At 57.6% G+C, this 17,674-nt stretch overlaps 2 protein-coding genes across 7 annotated transcripts in view; one reads left to right on the forward strand and one right to left on the reverse strand.

Annotated features, from left to right (window-relative positions):
- Positions 1 to 268: 268 nt before the first annotated feature.
- On the forward strand, positions 269 to 7,883 carry Chpf2 (chondroitin polymerizing factor 2). Its single transcript, XM_006994667.4, has 5 exons — positions 269 to 1,902; positions 2,342 to 2,906; positions 3,522 to 3,704; positions 4,525 to 6,855; positions 7,108 to 7,883. The coding sequence occupies exons 1-4, from the start codon at positions 1,640 to 1,642 to the stop codon at positions 5,824 to 5,826; spliced, it is 2,313 nt and encodes a 770-aa protein (XP_006994729.3). The 5' UTR covers positions 269 to 1,639; the 3' UTR covers positions 5,827 to 6,855; positions 7,108 to 7,883.
- The window catches only part of Smarcd3 (SWI/SNF related BAF chromatin remodeling complex subunit D3), a 32,223-nt gene continuing 20,694 nt past the window's right edge, over positions 6,146 to 17,674 (reverse strand). For 3 of the 6 annotated variants that reach the window (XM_015988160.3, XM_076566700.1, XM_015988161.3), the window contains 12 exons: positions 12,075 to 12,286; positions 10,216 to 10,258; positions 9,455 to 9,577; positions 9,179 to 9,337; positions 8,881 to 8,976; positions 8,639 to 8,740; positions 8,354 to 8,515; positions 7,401 to 7,498; positions 7,127 to 7,262; positions 6,727 to 6,849; positions 6,510 to 6,611; positions 6,146 to 6,284 (listed from right to left, as the gene is read on the reverse strand). In XM_015988160.3, the coding sequence (XP_015843646.1) occupies positions 6,231 to 6,284; positions 6,510 to 6,611; positions 6,727 to 6,849; positions 7,127 to 7,262; positions 7,401 to 7,498; positions 8,354 to 8,515; positions 8,639 to 8,740; positions 8,881 to 8,976; positions 9,179 to 9,337; positions 9,455 to 9,577; positions 10,216 to 10,258; positions 12,075 to 12,286 (1,410 nt within the window). In that variant the 3' untranslated portion in view covers positions 6,146 to 6,230. Of the gene's footprint in view, positions 6,285 to 6,509; positions 6,612 to 6,726; positions 6,850 to 7,126; positions 7,263 to 7,400; positions 7,499 to 8,353; positions 8,516 to 8,638; positions 8,741 to 8,880; positions 8,997 to 9,178; positions 9,338 to 9,454; positions 9,578 to 10,215; positions 10,259 to 12,074; positions 12,287 to 15,148; positions 15,393 to 17,674 lie in introns of those variants that run through there. The other 3 variants (XM_006994669.2, XM_015988159.3, XM_006994668.4) reach the window with 3 other exon arrangements.

A 17,674-nucleotide genomic window follows, 5' to 3' on the forward strand; every position in this document is an offset into this window, starting at 1 on the left:
CTGACTGGTTCTTAATTCCGTACTTTTCTGCCTTGAGACTCACCGTATTTGTGTTAGTGTCTACGGCCTGTCCCCAGCAATTCTCACCACCTTAGAGCTACAGCGTGAGTCTAAGGCATCTTTCTTTAAAGCGATCAGGGTTGAGCTGAAGTGAGGGATCCTCTCTGGTCCAGTCGGGATTCAGCTGCCTTGGTGTTAGGAGCCACAGACTCCCAAACGAGCGGTGCAGCAGCAACCATAGAGAGAGCGCGAGGCGGGAGCGAGGGGCCCGGATGTGGTCACCATAGAGACGGGTGACTGACAGGCAGCGGAAGAGGAAGCCCAGGGAAGGCTAGGCTGTGAGGTGGCAGCGACTGCAGAGCTGAGCTCCTCGGCCCGCAACGGGGTGGGCTCTTGGTCTCGTCACCCGCGAGGCGGCCCCATCTCCGCCCCGGCTCGCCGTGGGGATCGGGTGTCCCTGACGGCCTGATCGGCCTGAGCACCCGCTTGGTCCTGCTCTCCGCCCAGACCTCCTTCCGCCGCCGGGGCTCCCAGAGCAAACCAGCTGGACGCCGGGCCTCCTCTGCTGTCGCGGGACGTAGGCGATTCATTTCTGACTCCAGACGACCGGCTAGGATTCGCTTTGGGTCTTCTTCCGCGGGCTGGCACAGGGCTGTGGTTGCCAAGGCACCTAGTAGGGCACTGGCTGGCGCAGCGCGGGTCCTGTTGGAAGGGGTGAGCCCCTGCTGGCCTTCCCAGACAGACCCCAGTGTTTCTCGGACCGCTGCTGTTCTCCCGGGTTGCTTTCTTTTGTAACGTAGTTACATCAGGAGTGCCTATAATTTGTGTCTTGTTGCTCTTAGGAAGGTGGACAGCAGTGGGCTGAGTGGGCTGGCCTGCAAAATGGCTCCGTCAGCCATTGCGCTCCTCTGAGAGGCCAGCTGTGCTGAGTCACTGTGGCTGTCCACCTCATTTAGGTGGGCAGATGGGTGTGCACCGTGCATGGCTAATAATCGTATGTGACAAGGAGGGGGTTACTAGAACCTGTGGGTTTCTATGACCCTCAGGCCCAGGGTGGAAGCAGGCTCTGACCCCTTCCTCTAGGGCTAGCCTGCAGCAGTAGTCAAGAGTCCCTTCTTGGGCCTGAGCAGACATGGTGGGCCATGATACCTGCAGGACAGGACAGGGTGGCTGAGGTGGGGCCCTTTGGTTGGGCTGTTGTTTGGATGGTGCATGCGCTTTCCCCTAACCCCTGCTTCATCAGGTGCTTCTGACTTTTGAATTAGGCCCATGCTTCAGATGGATGTAACCCCTTTTGGGGTTCGGTTTGGCAGTATTGCACTTCCTTTCCTCTTTCTACTGGACTACAGACTGCAATCCCAGCAGTGAGTGGAGTGGCACGGTTCACATAGACATTAGTATTTAGTTGAGGGGTGTATCAGCACCATGGCCACTGAAGACCAGGGGTAGGGAGTTGGGGAGACTTTGTGGGGGATGCTAGGCCTGGAAGCCAGCACACTTTGCTCCTCTCTCTGTTGCTGACCTCATTGACCTCAGGTTCCCTGGTTAAAACTGTGGGGCTGTTGCTGGCCTGGTGCCCATCAACCTATTGATCCTTGAGACCGTGCCCCGGGGCACCCCCACGTCAGGGCCTGCCACCATGCGACTGAGCTCCCTGTTGGCTCTGCTGCGGCCAGCACTCCCCCTCATCTTGGGGCTGTCTCTGGGATGCAGCCTGAGCCTTCTGCGGGTTTCCTGGATCCAGGGTGAGGGAGAAGATCCCTGTGTGGAGGCTGTGGGGAAGCCAGGAGGGCCACAGAATCCAGACTCAAAAACTGGGCTGGACCACAGCGATGAAGACTTCAAACCCAGGATCGTCCCCTACTACAGGGATCCTAACAAGCCCTACAAGAAGGTGCTCAGGTGAGGGTGATGTGTGCATACCTCCCCCTCCCCCAGCACTGGTGCTGGTTCCAGAGCTGTTTGCTGCTGGGTTTGCATTGCTGCTCAGTGGTGCTTTCCCAGAAGCCCTTGTTTCCTGTCTTGGTTTGCTCCTAGTTCATCCCCCCCCCCCTCAGATCTGAAAGCCTCACCCATTGGTGTTAATGTTCACTGTCCTTGAGCAGAGCTGTGCTTGCACCAACCCCCTGCATAGACCTGAGCAGACCCTGCCCCCCCCCACTAGTCCAGCATCACCTGCTTAGTGAACACTCACACAGTAGCTGCTCAGTAGCGATGAGGGAGTTCTTGCCTTTCTCAGCCCCAGCTCTTTCATTCCTAGGGATGTATGTTCTGGGCAAGCTGTCGTGATGCTCCCTTAGTGGCTCAGGAGGTGACCCCTTCTCCTCTGATCTTTCCACAGGACTCGCTATATCCAGACAGAGCTGGGCTCTCGTGAGCGCTTGCTGGTCGCTGTCCTGACTTCCCGTGCCACGCTGTCCACCCTGGCCGTCGCTGTTAACCGTACAGTGGCACATCACTTCCCTCGGTTACTCTACTACACCGGGCAGCGAGGAGCCCGGGCTCCGGCAGGGATGCAGGTGGTGTCTCACGGAGACGAGCGGCCTGCCTGGCTCATGTCAGAGACCCTGCGCCACCTCCACACACACTTTGGGGCCGACTATGACTGGTTCTTCATCATGCAGGATGACACATATGTGCAGGCCCCCCGATTGGCAGCTCTGGCTGGCCACCTTAGCATCAACCAAGACCTGTACTTCGGCCGTGCCGAGGAATTCATTGGTGCAGGCGAGCAGGCCCGGTACTGCCATGGGGGCTTTGGCTACCTGCTGTCACGGAGTCTCCTGTTGCGCTTGCGGCCACATCTGGATGGCTGCAGAGGAGACATTCTCAGTGCCCGGCCCGATGAATGGCTTGGCCGCTGCCTCATCGACACTCTGGGCATCGGCTGTGTCTCACAGCACCAGGTGACAGCCCCTTCAAGGCAGTCCCCGTCCCCCAAAGGTTGGCAGTGACTGAATGATTGCTGTCCAAACTGAATTCTCGAGACCATCCTCTTGTCCTTCCCAGACGCCAGCCTGCCCCTTCAGCTCTCCCTTGCTCACCTTACGGCACTGGGGCCATCAAAAGTGCGTATCCTTAGGGACCCCTAAAGCCAGAAAGGTGCCTAAACTCACCAGACCCACCACCACCACCCCCGTTTTCCACATCCGGTGCGCATCACAGTTCAGGACAATGTGAAAATGTTCTAGAGTTGGCCATCCCCAAAGTGGAAAGCCCAGAGGTCCCTCTACTGCCCTAGAGAAGGTGGAGCATCCCAGCAGCAGGCCATCTGGGAGGTTCTTCTCTGACTGTATTCTCATTGAGCAGTGGGGTTCTTGGGGGAAGAGGATGCGGTTGTCTGTTCGCTTTCTTGTTTCCAAAATGTGGGCATTGGAACTAGGAATGGAGGCTGGGGAGCCTTGCATTTCTGTCATTCGGAAGTAGCAGCAGTGATAGGTGTGAATGCTAAGGAGGGCCGTGGGGGCTGTGGGTGTAACAGCTTCTGTGTGCAGCATTGATTGTCTGATTGGTCCCTCTAGGGGCAACAGTATCGCTCCTTCGAACTGGCCAAGAATAGGGACCCCGAGAAGGAAGGGAGCTCTGCTTTCCTGAGTGCCTTCGCCGTCCACCCGGTCTCCGAGGGTACCCTCATGTACCGGCTCCACAAACGCTTCAGTGCTCTGGAGTTGGAGCGGGCTTACATTGAGATAGAGCAACTGCAGGTGAGCTGTGCCTGAGGGCCGTGGCTGGGCGTGCACAGGGAGCCTGAGGAGCCGGGCTGGCAGGGGAGTTTGGGGGGCTGGGCTAGTGGGGTAGAAAGAGGCTAACTTCCTCCATTTAAAACAACCACAGGGCAAGGGACCCTAGGGTCCAGGACATTGTAAAGTAGGCTCTGGCCTGACTCCCACCAAATGTGTAGGTTAACTCCCAAGAGCTCACTTGAACGCCTCTACAGCAGTGCTTTCCTCTGAGACAGCAACCCACAAAGTCCCAAGCTTCTAGAATTGTCCTCAAAGGTCCAAAAGGTAGAAGAGGGGGATTCTGTGGTGTGAGGGTCTCCAGAGGTGGGGTAGAGATAGAAACAAAGGTCTGATCATGACGAGGATGTATGTGAGTCCCGTGGGCATGAGAGTGGAAGTGTGTTGAGATCTCCTTCCTCTGCGAAGCACAGTCCTGGCAGCAGCTGTGAAGGGGGGTATTACCCATCTCCCTTCTGCACGTTAGATGAAGACTGTTCTGGGCAAGGGACTAGGTGGTCAGCCGGGACTCTGCTGCCTGGGCACCTGGAGCCGGGTGGGATCTTAAAAGCAGCACTAGCCTGGCGGTGGTGGCGCACGCCTTTAATCCCAGCACTCGGGAGGCAGAGGTAGGCGGATCTCTGTGAGTTCGAGGCCAGCCTGGTCTACAGAGTGAGTTCCAGGAAAGGCGCAAAGCTACACAGAGAAACCCTGTCTTGAAAAACCAAAAAAAAGAAAAAAGAAAGAAAGAAAGAAAAAAAAAAGAAAAGCAGCACTAAAGTTGGGTGCATCTCCTCCACCCTAGGCTCAGATCCGGAACCTGACAGTGCTGACCCCCGAGGGCGAGGCAGGGCTGAGCTGGCCGGTCGGGCTGCCAGCCCCGTTCACGCCACACTCTCGCTTCGAGGTGCTGGGCTGGGACTACTTCACAGAGCAGCACACCTTCGCCTGTCCAGACGGCGCTCCCAAATGCCCGCTGCAGGGGGCCAGCAGAGCCGACGTAGGCGACGCTGTGGACACTGCTCTGGAGCAGCTCAATCGGCGCTATCAGCCCCGCCTGCGCTTCCAGAAGCAGCGACTGCTCAATGGTTACCGGCGCTTTGACCCCGCCAGGGGCATGGAGTACACCCTCGATTTGCTTCTCGAAGCCGTAACTCAGCGAGGGCACCGACGCTCCCTGGCCCGCAGAGTCAGCCTGCTGCGGCCGCTGAGCAGGGTGGAAATCCTGCCTATGCCCTATGTCACCGAGGCTACCCGGGTGCAGCTGGTGCTGCCGCTCCTGGTGGCCGAGGCTCCGGCTGCCCTGGCTTTTCTCGAGGCCTTTGCTGCCAGTGTTCTGGAGCCCCGAGAACATGCGTTGCTCACCCTGTTGTTGGTATATGGACCCCGGGAAGGCCGCGGGGGCCCCGACCCTTTTCTTGGGGTGAAGGCTGCAGCAGCTGAGTTAGAACGACGGTACCCTGGGGCGAGGCTGGCCTGGCTTGCTGTGCGAGCAGAGGCCCCTTCCCAGGTGCGGCTCATGGATGTCATCTCCAAAAAACACCCCGTGGACACCCTGTTCTTCCTTACCACCGTGTGGACAAGACCTGGGTCGGAAGTCCTCAACCGCTGCCGCATGAATGCCATCTCTGGCTGGCAGGCCTTCTTTCCGGTCCACTTTCAAGAGTTCAACCCTGTCCTGTCACCACAGAGATCCCCCCAAGGGGGCCCCGGGGCTGGCCCCGATCCCCCATCCCCTGGTGTGGACCCTTCCCGGGGGGCTCCCGTCGGGGGCAGATTTGACCGGCAGGCATCGGCAGAGGGCTGCTTCTACAATGCTGACTACCTGGCCGCCCGGGCTCGGCTGGCTGGCGAACTGGCAGGCCAGGAAGAGGAGGAAGCCCTGGAGGGGCTGGAGGTGATGGATGTTTTCCTCCGGTTCTCAGGGCTCCACCTCTTTCGAGCCGTAGAGCCAGGGCTGGTGCAGAAGTTCTCCTTGCGGGACTGCAGCCCCCGGCTCAGCGAGGAACTGTACCACCGCTGTCGCCTCAGCAACCTGGAGGGGCTGGGAGGCCGGACCCAGCTGGCCATGGCTCTGTTTGAACAGGAGCAGGCCAACAGCACTTAGCTTCCCTACCGGTGTCTGCCATAGCCCCAGGAAGGGCAAGGCAAGGTGATGGACAGATGGAAGGCTTGTCACTGTATTTTTTTTTAAAACTAAGAAAATGTTATTAAAAAGCATCTTCCGCCAAACTGTTTTTAGGTCTAGGGAGAGGGGTGAGGAGAATCTATGGGAGGATTGTGGAGAGTTTGTCTGCAGGATTCCACTGCCTTCCCCTCTTCCCCTCCCTCCCTTCCCTCCCAGTCCCCAATGACCACAAGACTGCTGTCTGATGAGTGACCTTTAATCCAGTCCTCCCCGCTCCCCCCCCCCGCCCCAACCCCACAGCAGCAGGGGAGGGAGGCCAGAGTCCAGGGCCTGCGCCGGACAGCGTGGCTGCCTGGTCCACAGTGGCGCTTGTTCACGGGCTCCTAGGTGTTGCGCACGACCAGCGATTGTTCCAGCTCCTGCCTACGCTGCTGGATCTGTAGAGGAAGTGTGAGCAGGGGCAGGGTTACAGTGATCCTGGTGAGTGACCAGGGGGGACCCCCTTCTTGGCACCCCTCCCCTGGAAGAGTCTGGGAGCCAGGAGACGACTGCATGGGGATGTAGGGTGGAGGACAGGGGCCAAGCACAGGCAGCAGCAAAGCCCGTTAGCAGGTGAGGAGCAAGGGTTCGCTAGCATTGGAGGAGAGGGGAGCCTCCATTACCTTACAGTAGAAGTAGCGGCTGACGGCTTCCTGGGACCAGGGCTGGTGGTAGAACTCCGCCCGGCGTTCCTCCTCAGGGTTACCAGCCACGTCCGTCATCACCTGGGAGGGAGCAGCGCGGTGGGGTCTGTCGTGAGTCCCCCAGTCCCTCACCTGCCCGGACTGCATGCCCACCTTCCCCTTGTCTCGGTGTCAACGCCCTCAGCCCTCTCTCCACCTTGAGGTCTCGGCTCTGAGAGCGGAGCAGGTCTTGGACGTAGCCTTTGGGGTCTCTGGAGAAGCTTAGCATGAAGTCCCTCTGGATCTTGAGCTGGTTTATGGACTCGATCGTCTCGTGGATCTACAGGTAGAAAGACAATGATTTCCGCCCGACTGTGATGTGGGAGAGGAATGCAAGAGGAAGAAGGCTGGGGGGGGGGGGCTCGCCGCTGGTGAAGGGCAGCTCCGCAGAGCAGTGAGGGGAGGGGGCGGGCAGCGCTGAACTTGGAGGAGTCAGCCTCTCACAGCAGGGAAGGGCTGTCTGTGTGTTCCTCACGGCCCAGGTCCATGCTGGGGTCTGAGTGCTTTGTCCTTTCTCTTGGTTAATGTCCCACTCTAGCTCTGGGCTCGGGCCGCACCTTACTGTCCAGAGCACTGATCTCCTGCTGGTTGGCCGTGGACAGGAGAAAGCTGCTCATCTGCCCCTTCAGTGGCTCCTCTACCTCCACATCAATGTCATAGCATGCTGTCTTCTTCTGGTCTGATGGGTCCACGCTGCCAGAGAAGCCCAGCCTTTGATGTCCATGGTACACCCCACAGAAGGCCAGGGATAGGGCAGGGGTGGGTACAGGGGGAGGTGGAGAAGGCAGGGAGGGCTGTCCCCGGTCTGTGGAGGAAGCCAGGCCACCTCACCTGATGACGTGGTTGATAACAATCGGATCAGGGGGCAGCAGCAGGGCTGTGAGGCGCTGGGGGATCTCGGAGAACTTCAGGCGGGGACAGTCAAAAATCTGAGGCAGGATTGTTGAGAGGGGGTCATTTGGGGCGTGGGGGTAAAGAGACGGTAACTAATTCGGATCCTTCCTTTCTGGAAAGACCACAAGAAGCTGACAGCGAGTCAGGGCAATGATCCGGGCTGAAGGTGGAGAAACAGGCATGGCTAATAGGGAGGCCGGTGTGGGGCCCTAAGTGTGCCTGTTTGGCCGTTAGTCCTTCTGCCACATCCCGTGAACAAGCTACTTAATACCTTGGCTCTCCGTGCCTTCATCTCTAGAATGGAGATATTAACAATCCCCATCTCATGGGTTGTCACGGAGATTAGATGAATTAGAATACAAAATAAGTGTTTGGAATGGTATATGGTAAGTGGTCAATAAATTCCAACTACTATTTCTACTCGAGTGTATCTGCTGTGTTTATTTTAAAATACATTAATAGTAACACTCTACTGTGGCAGAATTTTGCCAGATCATTTTTGTAACAATCTGGTTTTCCTTAGCTGCCAGATACACGTGATGGCACAGCTTTCTCCACCCCTCACATCAAAGACAGAACCAGAGGCAGAAAGAATAGCAAAGTAAGGTACCCCAAGTCTAGACCCAGGACTGGGACCCCAGGGATCCCAACTCCAAGTACCAAGAAGATTACATTACAGGGTGCTGTCTCCCACCAAGAGGGTCCCAGATATGCTTCCCTTGGGGAACAGCTAAATAGACCGTGGAAGAGCCTGGACGAGCTCCAAGGCCATGACCCTGACGGTTCCGGGTATTCAGGAATTCAGCAAGAGAGCTGGCTACCTTTGAGGGGTGCTGCTGCTAGGTCACTATGCCTGCTCCCCAGATCCTGGGGCCTAGGACACCCATTACCTGCTGGAAATACTTGTCTCCATTGATGTATTCCTTGTCATGGGAATCCTGCAGCCGGTTGGTCTTCACGTACTGCCATAGCGCCTGGACAATGGCTGAGCGGCTCTGTGTATGTAACCCCAGCAGCCGGGCTAATCGGGGGTCCAGTTTGAACTGGGGAGGCTGGGAAAAGGTTACCAGGACAGTTAGATCAAAGGGCATGGGGCTTGTGGTCCTTGGCAGTGTGCTCCTGGGAAAGATGGATAGGAAGGAAAACGGGGTCTTTGAGTGAAGGATGAAACCAACCTGATAGTCCAGCATAAGGAGCAGGGTACAGCGCACACTCAGGTCCCCTGGTCTCTTCACTTGGAACCCATCTGTCTCCTGGGTTGTGGGTGTCCGGTGCCACTGTCCGGGGGGAAGAGCTAGGTCACCCACAGACTCGTCTGGATTAATGGGGCCTAGGGTTTTAGGATGGTCCTCAGTCCAGGTCTGCAGCCTCTTCAGGGCCTTGGGTCAGCCGGAAGGGCAGAAGCAATCTGTCTTACCTCAACGAGGTGGTTGTCGGGGCCGTAAAGGTCTTTGTCCAACTCAATGACCAAACTCTTGAAGAAGGAAGAGAACTTCCGCTTCTGCTTACTGGGCTGTGGGAAAGGGACAGGGACTGTGGGGGCAGAACAGGGACCATGGACACAGAATGGGCCAAGTTGGCAGCAGGCAAGTGGTATGCTCAGAGGCAGTCCTCTGTACCCAGACTGTTCCCAGGCCCACCCGCCCCTGCCAGGGTTGACTACCCAGCTCCCAGTGCAGACATTTGGTTCTGTCCTTGACTCGGCCCATACCCACCCCAGGACACCTGGAGAGACCTGGGCCAGGACGTACATCATCCAAGAGCTTCCCCTCCACCCGCAGCTCCCAGGAGGCAATGCTGCCGTCAGAGTCTTCAGCGTCGGGCTTCGCAGGGTTAAAAGTATTGGAGATATAAAGGCGCAGCTTTCGCTTTTGCTGTAGAGATAAAGTGTAGCACAGGACCAGGGCTGTGTGCCCCTACCCAGGGGTACCCTGCTTCCTCCTCCTGGACAGGGCACTCAGAGCCCTCTTCCTACCCCCACACTAAGGCACCTTCATGGGCCTCTTCAGGGCCTCCTGGATGTCCACCCGCTTCCGCATGATGGTTTGATCCAGTTTCCTCTCAAATGCTAGGAGGTCCATGTAAGCCTGGGACTCCGGGACCAGCTCCCGAATCTGGAGGGGGAGCAGAGTGGAAGCAGGGCTCAGTCAGTCTTGCAGGGCGGAATGCGTGCCCGCTCTGTGATCACAGGACACAAAGGGCATGTAGGGGAGCTGTCCGATTGATTTCAGGGTGTGGAATTCTGAGTGTGGATAGGACTTGTCCCCGGGACTCTATTATATACCCTCATTGTGTGCGGATAAAGATTGCTTCTCCCTGCAGGAAAATCCATGCATCTCATCACCAGGGAAGGAGACAGCGACGGGCAGCCCAGCAGGTGCAAGTGCCTCATCCTGTCACCTCCCTAAGATAGTTGGAAGGTACACCTGCTGCCCTCTCCCATGTCCAGGACTTCCTGCCATCTTCTGTTCCCTTCTTTGTCCTGTGCCTTTATGCCTTTGGACCACTGACATTCAGCCCCCTCAGCCTCAGGCCCTGTGTTCTGGCCCTCCTCCCTCCAAGGCGCTCCGGCTCCTTCCCTCAGTCCCACCCTGCCCTCTCCCAGAGGGAGCCTCACTTCTTAATGAGCTTTTAAAACAAAAAGAGAAAGTGACTATGACGCTGAGCCCAAAGCATTGCTCCTGAGGGAGGAGGGGAGGGCGGAGCAGAAGAGGGTGGGGGCTGGCTGGGGGCTTCTGTGAAAGGCACTCACCCTTTGAGGGAGGATTTTGTCAGCCATCTTCCTCCTCTTGGCACTGTACATTTTTAAAAGAAAAAACCAGGTTACCATGGCGACAGATCTGGGAGTAACGAGGCCACCTGCTAAATTATCCCGACATCTCCGCCCGCCTGGCTGGGGTTCCCACAGCCTGCTTGTCTGCCCGTCTGAGGGCTATAACTGCGATGTGGAGCTGGTACTTCTCTTGGAAAGCAGGATGACTGATCCTTTCTCTGGCCTGGGTCTCCTCCTCCCCCAACACACACACACACACACACACACACACACACACACACACACCCCTTATACCTCACCACATATATCCTCAGAGCCAGAGGAATTCAGACTTAGGAGAAACTAGTGAAAGAGGAGAGGCTGGCAAAAGATGCCTGCAAAAAGCGGGGAGGTGGGGAAGACAGGGGAGAGAAGATAGCTTCTGAAGACCTTCTTCTCCTGCCAAGCAGGAGACACATGCTCAAGAGAGCCTGAGCTCCAAGAAGGGGAGAGATGGCTCTTCCACCTGGTTCCTGGAGCCGTCATGGTGTGAAGCTGGTGGGACTTGGCACTCCTGCCGCTCTGGGCTTGGAAGGGACTGTTTAAGGGCAGGAGGTGCTTGCGGTCTTGGACCACTTGCCAACCAAGGGACACACCACATTCACAGGGACCCTGGAAATGTGCAGGAGTGTTCTATGTGGGTGTGACTTAACACTGGAACCAAAGTGGCTGGACCTATGGGAGATAGCCCCTAGAATCTGGATGCTTCTCAGTTTTAAAAGCAACCCAGAGAACCCTTGGCTGGCCAAGAGTGCACACAGCCTAGAGGATAGCTCTACACTGCCCCCATGTGGCAGTCCCACTCACTGCCCCCTCTCTATCCAGAAATCCATTCTATGGCCAGGCAAGCAACTCATTAAGGAAAAAAAGAAAAAAAAAAAAAAGAAAAGAAAAGAAAATAATAATAATAAAAAATAAAAAAAACCCCAGCCCATTCTTAGGCTGGGCAAGCCTCTCATAAAAGTATTTCAAATAAATTGTCCACACAAAACTTAACTTACACACAACAAATCGAAGAGCTATTTGCTATACAAGATAATCATTCACTTTATAAAAGAATTTATCATGGAATGCCTATAAATATTTTTCCCTGATGTGTAAAAACTACTTAATAATGAGGTAAAATTAATATTACACCTTGTATAAAAATCCATCTGTTGTGCAAAAGGAAGCATGTATGTTTGGCTAAATACTGATGCCCATAGGGATCTTGCCAACAGTCAGCAGGGGCCATGGGAGTGCCACCAACTTCTCAGACAAGGAAATAAGCTGGTGTGGTGGCCTGGGGGCAGAGCTGGTCCCTCAGAGGGATTATGACACCTATTCACACCCACTGCCAAGATGGGGACTGTGGAGGTCTAAAGGGACTCTGTGACGCAGCCTGAGATTCAGGACTGGCGGGGAGGTACCGGAGGACCACACTTTAGAAAACACAGCTAAAGCTTAGCCTTCAGTCTATTGCCAGCCCTGCCTCTCCCCAAAGACTGAAGCATCACCCAGAACTTGGGGTAAAGGACGGGAAAAAGGATTTAGCAGGTGACAAGCATAAGAGCGAGGGGTGCGTGCAGAGAAGGGACACTAGCAGCTGACTATCGCAGCCTGTCTCCACTGTGGGCACACAAAAGAACCAGACCAGTGCCCCCTAAGCCCTCCCCAGAGAGTATCCAAGCCAGAATGACTTGGTCGCTGCTAGCATCCTTCCTCAGCTTCCCATACCCATCACTCACCCACCTGGTCCCTGAGGCTTCTGCCTGCCCGCCCCTGCCCGCCCTTCCACGCCACCCCCCCTCCCCACTCACCTGCGGCTCCGCGCGGGGGCGGTGGGCACAGGCTGGCCCTGGCCCTGTGGCTGGCTCTGCCCGGGCGGGGGCGCTGCTCGCTTGCGGGCGGGCTCCATGCCCGCGGGGGCCAGGCCGGGTCGCACGGCGGGGCTGCCCATGTACGGGGAGCCCGGGGGGCCCATGGGCGCCCCCTGGTGGGGCATTCGGGCTCCAGACGGCATCCCGGGGCGCTGGGGGGTGGGGCGGGAGGTGAAGCAGAAACCGGCGCCAGCAGGTCAGATTCGGTCCCGACCCCCAAGCCAGCGTGCTGCGTCCCGCCCCTCTCCAAGACCCGGGGCTGGTAACCCTGCGCTGAACGAGGAGTGGGAGTGATTGGTGGGAGGGGCGGGGGCGCGGGAATCTGCGGCGCTCTGGAGGAGGGGGCTCGCCGTCTCCTAGCAGGAAGCTAACTGAAGCCAGGCAATTGCCCAGGGCATAGCCGAGCCTCGGAGCTGTGCAAGGTACTGCAAAAATGAATACTAATGGCGCCTTTCAACCTTTCAAAGGATGTTCACATCCGCACGGTCCTCTGCAAGCCAGTCAGAGCAGGTCTTTTCATCCCCAACTGACAGATGGGGCAACTGGGGCTCAAAGAGAAAAGCGACCTCGCCAAGGTCACCCCCGCTCATCCCGGCAAAGGCAGCACCTGACGGGCCATGCTCCCCGCTGCTCCGCTGAGGCGAGGGGCTGATCTCCTGCGCTCATTTACCATTCCCTCATTCCCACACCCCACTTCTGGGGCTTTGTACTTGAGCCTCCCCCCCCCACCCCCCGCTCCCTTTCAGCGTCCCCGGTTTTGGACCCTTGATCTCAAACAACTCCTTCAGGGAACTCCAGGTCTCTTGACTTAGCCTGCCTCCTTAATTTCATTTCTCCCCAAGGTGATGGAAGAGGCTTGGCAAGGGCACCTGAGGGTCTGAGTTTTTCTGAGTGACAAGTGGGAAACTGGACTAAAAGGGAGCTGCCGGGGGCAGGGATGATCGAAGGAAACCACATCTGTGCCAGCATCCATTTCTCCCTCCTAACTGCCTACACCAGAGAGATAACCCATTCCCCATCCCATCCCAGGAAGGTAGAAGCTGGAAAGAAATGAGGCAGCTTGTATTTCCCCAGCCAACTGGGCAGTCAATCAAAACAGATGAGGTACAGACGCAAGTGGAGTGTTCGGAGTCCACTTGTCCAGGCCTGGGAAGGGAGTTGAGGTTTAGGGACTAATCAGGAGGTGGGATTGGTTCAGAAGAACAGGGAGGTGATGGGGGGATGCAGACCCTATTATTTAAACACCCCCATCTCAGACTAGGGATGTAGCTTGGTACACTGCTTGCCCAATACACGTGAAGCCCGGGGTTTGATCCCCAGCATCAAATACACTGCACATGGTGGTACACACCATGGTAATCCCAGTCTCAAGGTGGAGGCAGAAAGATCAAGACCATCCTCCCCTATAGAGTGAGTTCGAGGCCAGCCTAGGCTCCAGGAGACCCTGCCTCTATATATAATAAACAAATACAAAGCACCCCTCATCTCACCCCAGGACCGAGAAGCCCCAACCCTAACCCCCAGGCCTCTTCCTCCCCCCAGCTCCCCACCCCCCACCCCCTGCACTGCTCATTCCTAAGGTCTCCACCCTCCGCCAGCAGCTGTCCCTGCCCATCTCTTCTGCAGTGACACCAGCCAGTCCCTGAATTTGCTTCCCCGATTCCACCTGCCTCTGTCACTCACACCACCAATACCTCCAGGGTGGAAGCCCAGGCCTAGCCATTCCCCGCTGCTATTAAGGCGCCCTTGATCACTGGAGAACTGAACCTCCAAGTTGGCCATGTTCAAATCCATATGTAGAACCTCTTCTTCGCTGGCCAGGACTCTTTAAAGCAACTCCCCCAAGCAGCCAGGTTAGGACTGGTAACTCCGCTAACCCCCAGGACTGCCTTGGGAATTGCACCCCAGAGATCCCTGCGGCCAGAGGACAGGCTGCCACGGGGGACCCTCTTCTCTATCAGCTGCTCTCTTATTCATCAAGGCCACTGAGACTGTCTGGTTTGCTGAGAGGCCCTGAGGGGAAGGGGCCGCTAAGGGGCTCTGCCGCCAGAACCACCATCACAAGAGGTCAAGATTTGGGGGGCCCTTGCCTCTCTCACTGAGAAGGTGCTTCCTGGAGTCACAACCAAATTTGGCCATAGTAAATCTGACTGAGTCTTCCCTCCATCACATATCCCCAAAGCTTGGAGCCCCTTACAGCCAGGCTCTCCCCCTGATTCAACTCAACCATCCACCTCCGTAGGTCCCTGGATACTGTCAGATCCTCACGTGTCTTCACATGTCTGTGGCAGGACACTATAGTGTTATCCCTTTGGTCTCTAGGCCTGGTAACCCCAACTTCAGCCCTTCACACCTTTGAGGGGTTAAGGTCATCAAGTTCTGGGGGCTGAGTCTGCCAAGGGATCCTCTGACCTCTTTAACTTGGGGTCCATCTCTCAAGTAGGCCTCTCTCAGCTCTAAGAGCAGGGCCAAGTCCTCAGGACCCTCCTGCTAGGATGCAGAGGTCGCTCAGTCAGAGAGCTTTTTGCTCTCAGGTGCCTCCTGGGTCACCTGCTCCTACTTCCCCAGACCCAGTCAGAGTGACACTGTCCCAGTGGATGAACAGGGACAACAGGCAGCCCAACCCCAGCTGTGTGCTCCAGTCGCCACCCCACCCCCACCCCAGGGCAGGGGCAACACCTGGGCCCACCCGCAAAAGAACGGACGACATGTCAGCCACAGAGGGGAGCCACCTCTTGGGGGGCACGGTGTCCACATCCCACCCCTTTCCCCTGACAAGAGCCCAAGCCGACGCCTCCCTTCCCGGCCGCCGCGCGCGCCCATCCCCAGCCGACCGCTTGGCGACGTGTTCGGATGCCAGGGCGCCGGCAAGGTCCCAGGGTTGGGCCGTGACCGTGCGCCCCCCAACCAGAGGGGTGGGAGAGCGGGAGCGCGCCGGCGGCCCCTCCCGATCATCCCTCCATTCAGCCCGAGCCAGCTCGCTCACCCTCCCCCGCTAACTTTCCCCCACTCACCACCCCATGGACCAGAAACTCAAAAAGTTTGCTTTTCGTGGCTTTGCGCGCCCCTCCGGCAACTTCGTCCGCGGCCATCGGGGTGGGCTCAGCGGCTCCTCTCACTCTCTCTCTCTCTTCCTCTTTCTTTCCCTTTTCTGCCTTTTTTTTCCTCCAACTCTCCCCTCTGAGTCCTGCTGGGCTCTCTCACACTTCTACTCGAGCGGAGTGGGGAGGGGGCCCCTTCAGGGCTGCCCTGACGGCCCACGGCCCACGCCGCCGCCGCCCGCCCGCCCGCCGCCGCCGCCGCCGCCGCCGCGGCTGCCGCATTCCTGCACTGATAAGACAGAAATAGTCCGGCGGCCCGGGGTCTGCCTGCGACGCGGCGGGGACAGAGCAGCCCGCCCGTGCACCCCGCGTGGTCCAAACGGCGCAGAGAAGCGGCAAGACGAGCCGAGCCGCCCGGAGGCTGGGAGATGGGCAGCGGCGCGGCGCCCAGGCCGCCGCCGGAGGCCCACCGGTGGCGGCACGGGGAGGGAACACCAGGGGAGGTGACCAGGGGGCTCGCCGGCCACCCTGCCTTCGCCACAAATAGTTTCTCGGTTAGGGAATTCGCCGACAGGGCCAGGCAGAGAACAGGCAGTTCCAACTTTCTTCCCCCAAGTGGCTCCTGCCGCATTTCTGAGGCCCTTTCCCCAGGGACCAGACAAGCCAAGTAGGGAAACATTTGCTGGAAGGAATCTAGGGGGGAGCCCGAGCCCGGAGGAGGCCTTGCTCCTGTCCCAGGGCCGGCCGCCGCGGTGGGTGTGCCGGGCCAGCCTGGCTCCTGGGCGTCCGCAGATGTGTGTGCCCTTGTCTCGCCCAACGTGTGCCTGCCACCCTTTTGTGGCACGGCGCAGTGGCTGTGGGTGTGGATGTTTATGTGCGTGCAACTGACAAACGCCGGGTCTGTGTGCTTCCCTCCACCAGAGCCGCCGTGCCTGCGCGCGTGCGTGCGGGGCAGGACACGGCCTGTGTCTTTCAGCTCTGGGGGAGTCTATTTCTGGGCTTGTGAGTCTTTGTTTGTCTCTGTGTGAGAAAGTGAGGGCAACAGGGGAAGTATTTCCGAAAAGGGGGCATGGATGGGGCTCAGGAGAACAGGAAGAGTGAATGGGGGGAATGGTGCCGGGCCAGGATGGGTACTTGGGTGGGTTAAGGGGGGGAAGAGAGAGGCAAACAGGGCTTGATGGCTTTGGCATGGAGACCCAGGGAGGCTGGGGATGGTGAGGTCCGCCCCAGGACCGAAGAGAAAGCAGGAGTGTGGAGTGGGAAGATGAGGGAGCCCCAAAAGAGATCGTGTGGAGAGAACGGTGTGCGGGAAGAACAGACAGGAGGGGCCGTTCGTGAGATCCCCAGGCTGAGCCCAGGCCCCGCCCACGCCAGAAGCCACGCCTCTTCCCACCTTCTGGAGGAGGAGCCCGCGGGCTTTGGGACAAGCAAGGGTCACATTTATGGGCTTGCTAGGGCTGCAGCTGTCAGAATACAGAAGAGGGAGGGACAGTGCCTGAGGGAATTTGTGGGAACACATTAAAGTTTGAGGCCTCAAGACCACCATTGCACCAAGGGATCCTAAGCTTTGGCCCTTCAGAATGCCTCCATTGGTCAGGACAAGGAACAGAGGGAATGTTCTCCCAGGAGTCTTTTCAGCCAGCACCGTATAGTTTTCCTGCAGTTCCTGGTAGTATGTCCAGCTGTCATTGTCCTTTCAGGTGCCCACTGTCACCGTGAAAGACTAGAGAGCACATCTTGTTCAGATGCTGTGGGAGACACTGGTTTCAGGGTGGGCTGACTCCAGCAGCCATGGGCTATAAAAGCGGCTGCTGATAGTTGGAGCCATGATCTGCTTGGGTCCAGCCGCTCACCTCCAACCCACCACGCATCCTCTCATCCTGGTCGGAGGCTCTTCTGCCACTGTGTAATGCCTGCCCTCTACCTGTCCCAGCACACTCATCCTTTAAGGCCCAGGTCAGACCCTGGTTCCTGCAAAGAGTCTTCCCTGGCCTCACTTCTGGGAACACGTCTTGATCTTCTCCAAATGTCCAGTTGCATCTGTTTTGTCCATAAACTGGGCTGGACTAATGCCTCGTATGCTCTTTGCTTCAGGTGTGTGGGGTTTGGTATCCCAAGGAGGCTGTGACTCCTGAGGGCAGTACCGGGCCTTGGGCCCATGTCTCCCACAGGCCTGGGGACAGGGACTCTACAACATGAGGACAGGGACTCTACAGCTGAGGACACCTGCAAAATGCAACAGGCCAATGGATGCATCTGGTGCTCTGCCATTTACCTGAAGGTCTGAGTCATCACCACTACCCCTAGCTCTACTTCTAGCAGGGACTGGGAAACCCCAGTCCTTGGAGGTTCTAGGAGTGGGGTAGACACCTCTAGGCTTTAGGAAAAGCTGGGTGTCCTCGACTTTTAGAGCTACCTCTTGGGAGAAGATGATAGTAGGTGGGCTGGCATCTCAGCTTTGGGGGTCTGGGAAGACCAAAGTGGGGAGTACCAGATCTG

The sequence above is a fragment of the Peromyscus maniculatus genome, chromosome 3 (assembly GCF_049852395.1).
Source record: "Peromyscus maniculatus bairdii isolate BWxNUB_F1_BW_parent chromosome 3, HU_Pman_BW_mat_3.1, whole genome shotgun sequence".
Classification (NCBI taxonomy): domain Eukaryota; kingdom Metazoa; phylum Chordata; class Mammalia; order Rodentia; family Cricetidae; genus Peromyscus; species Peromyscus maniculatus.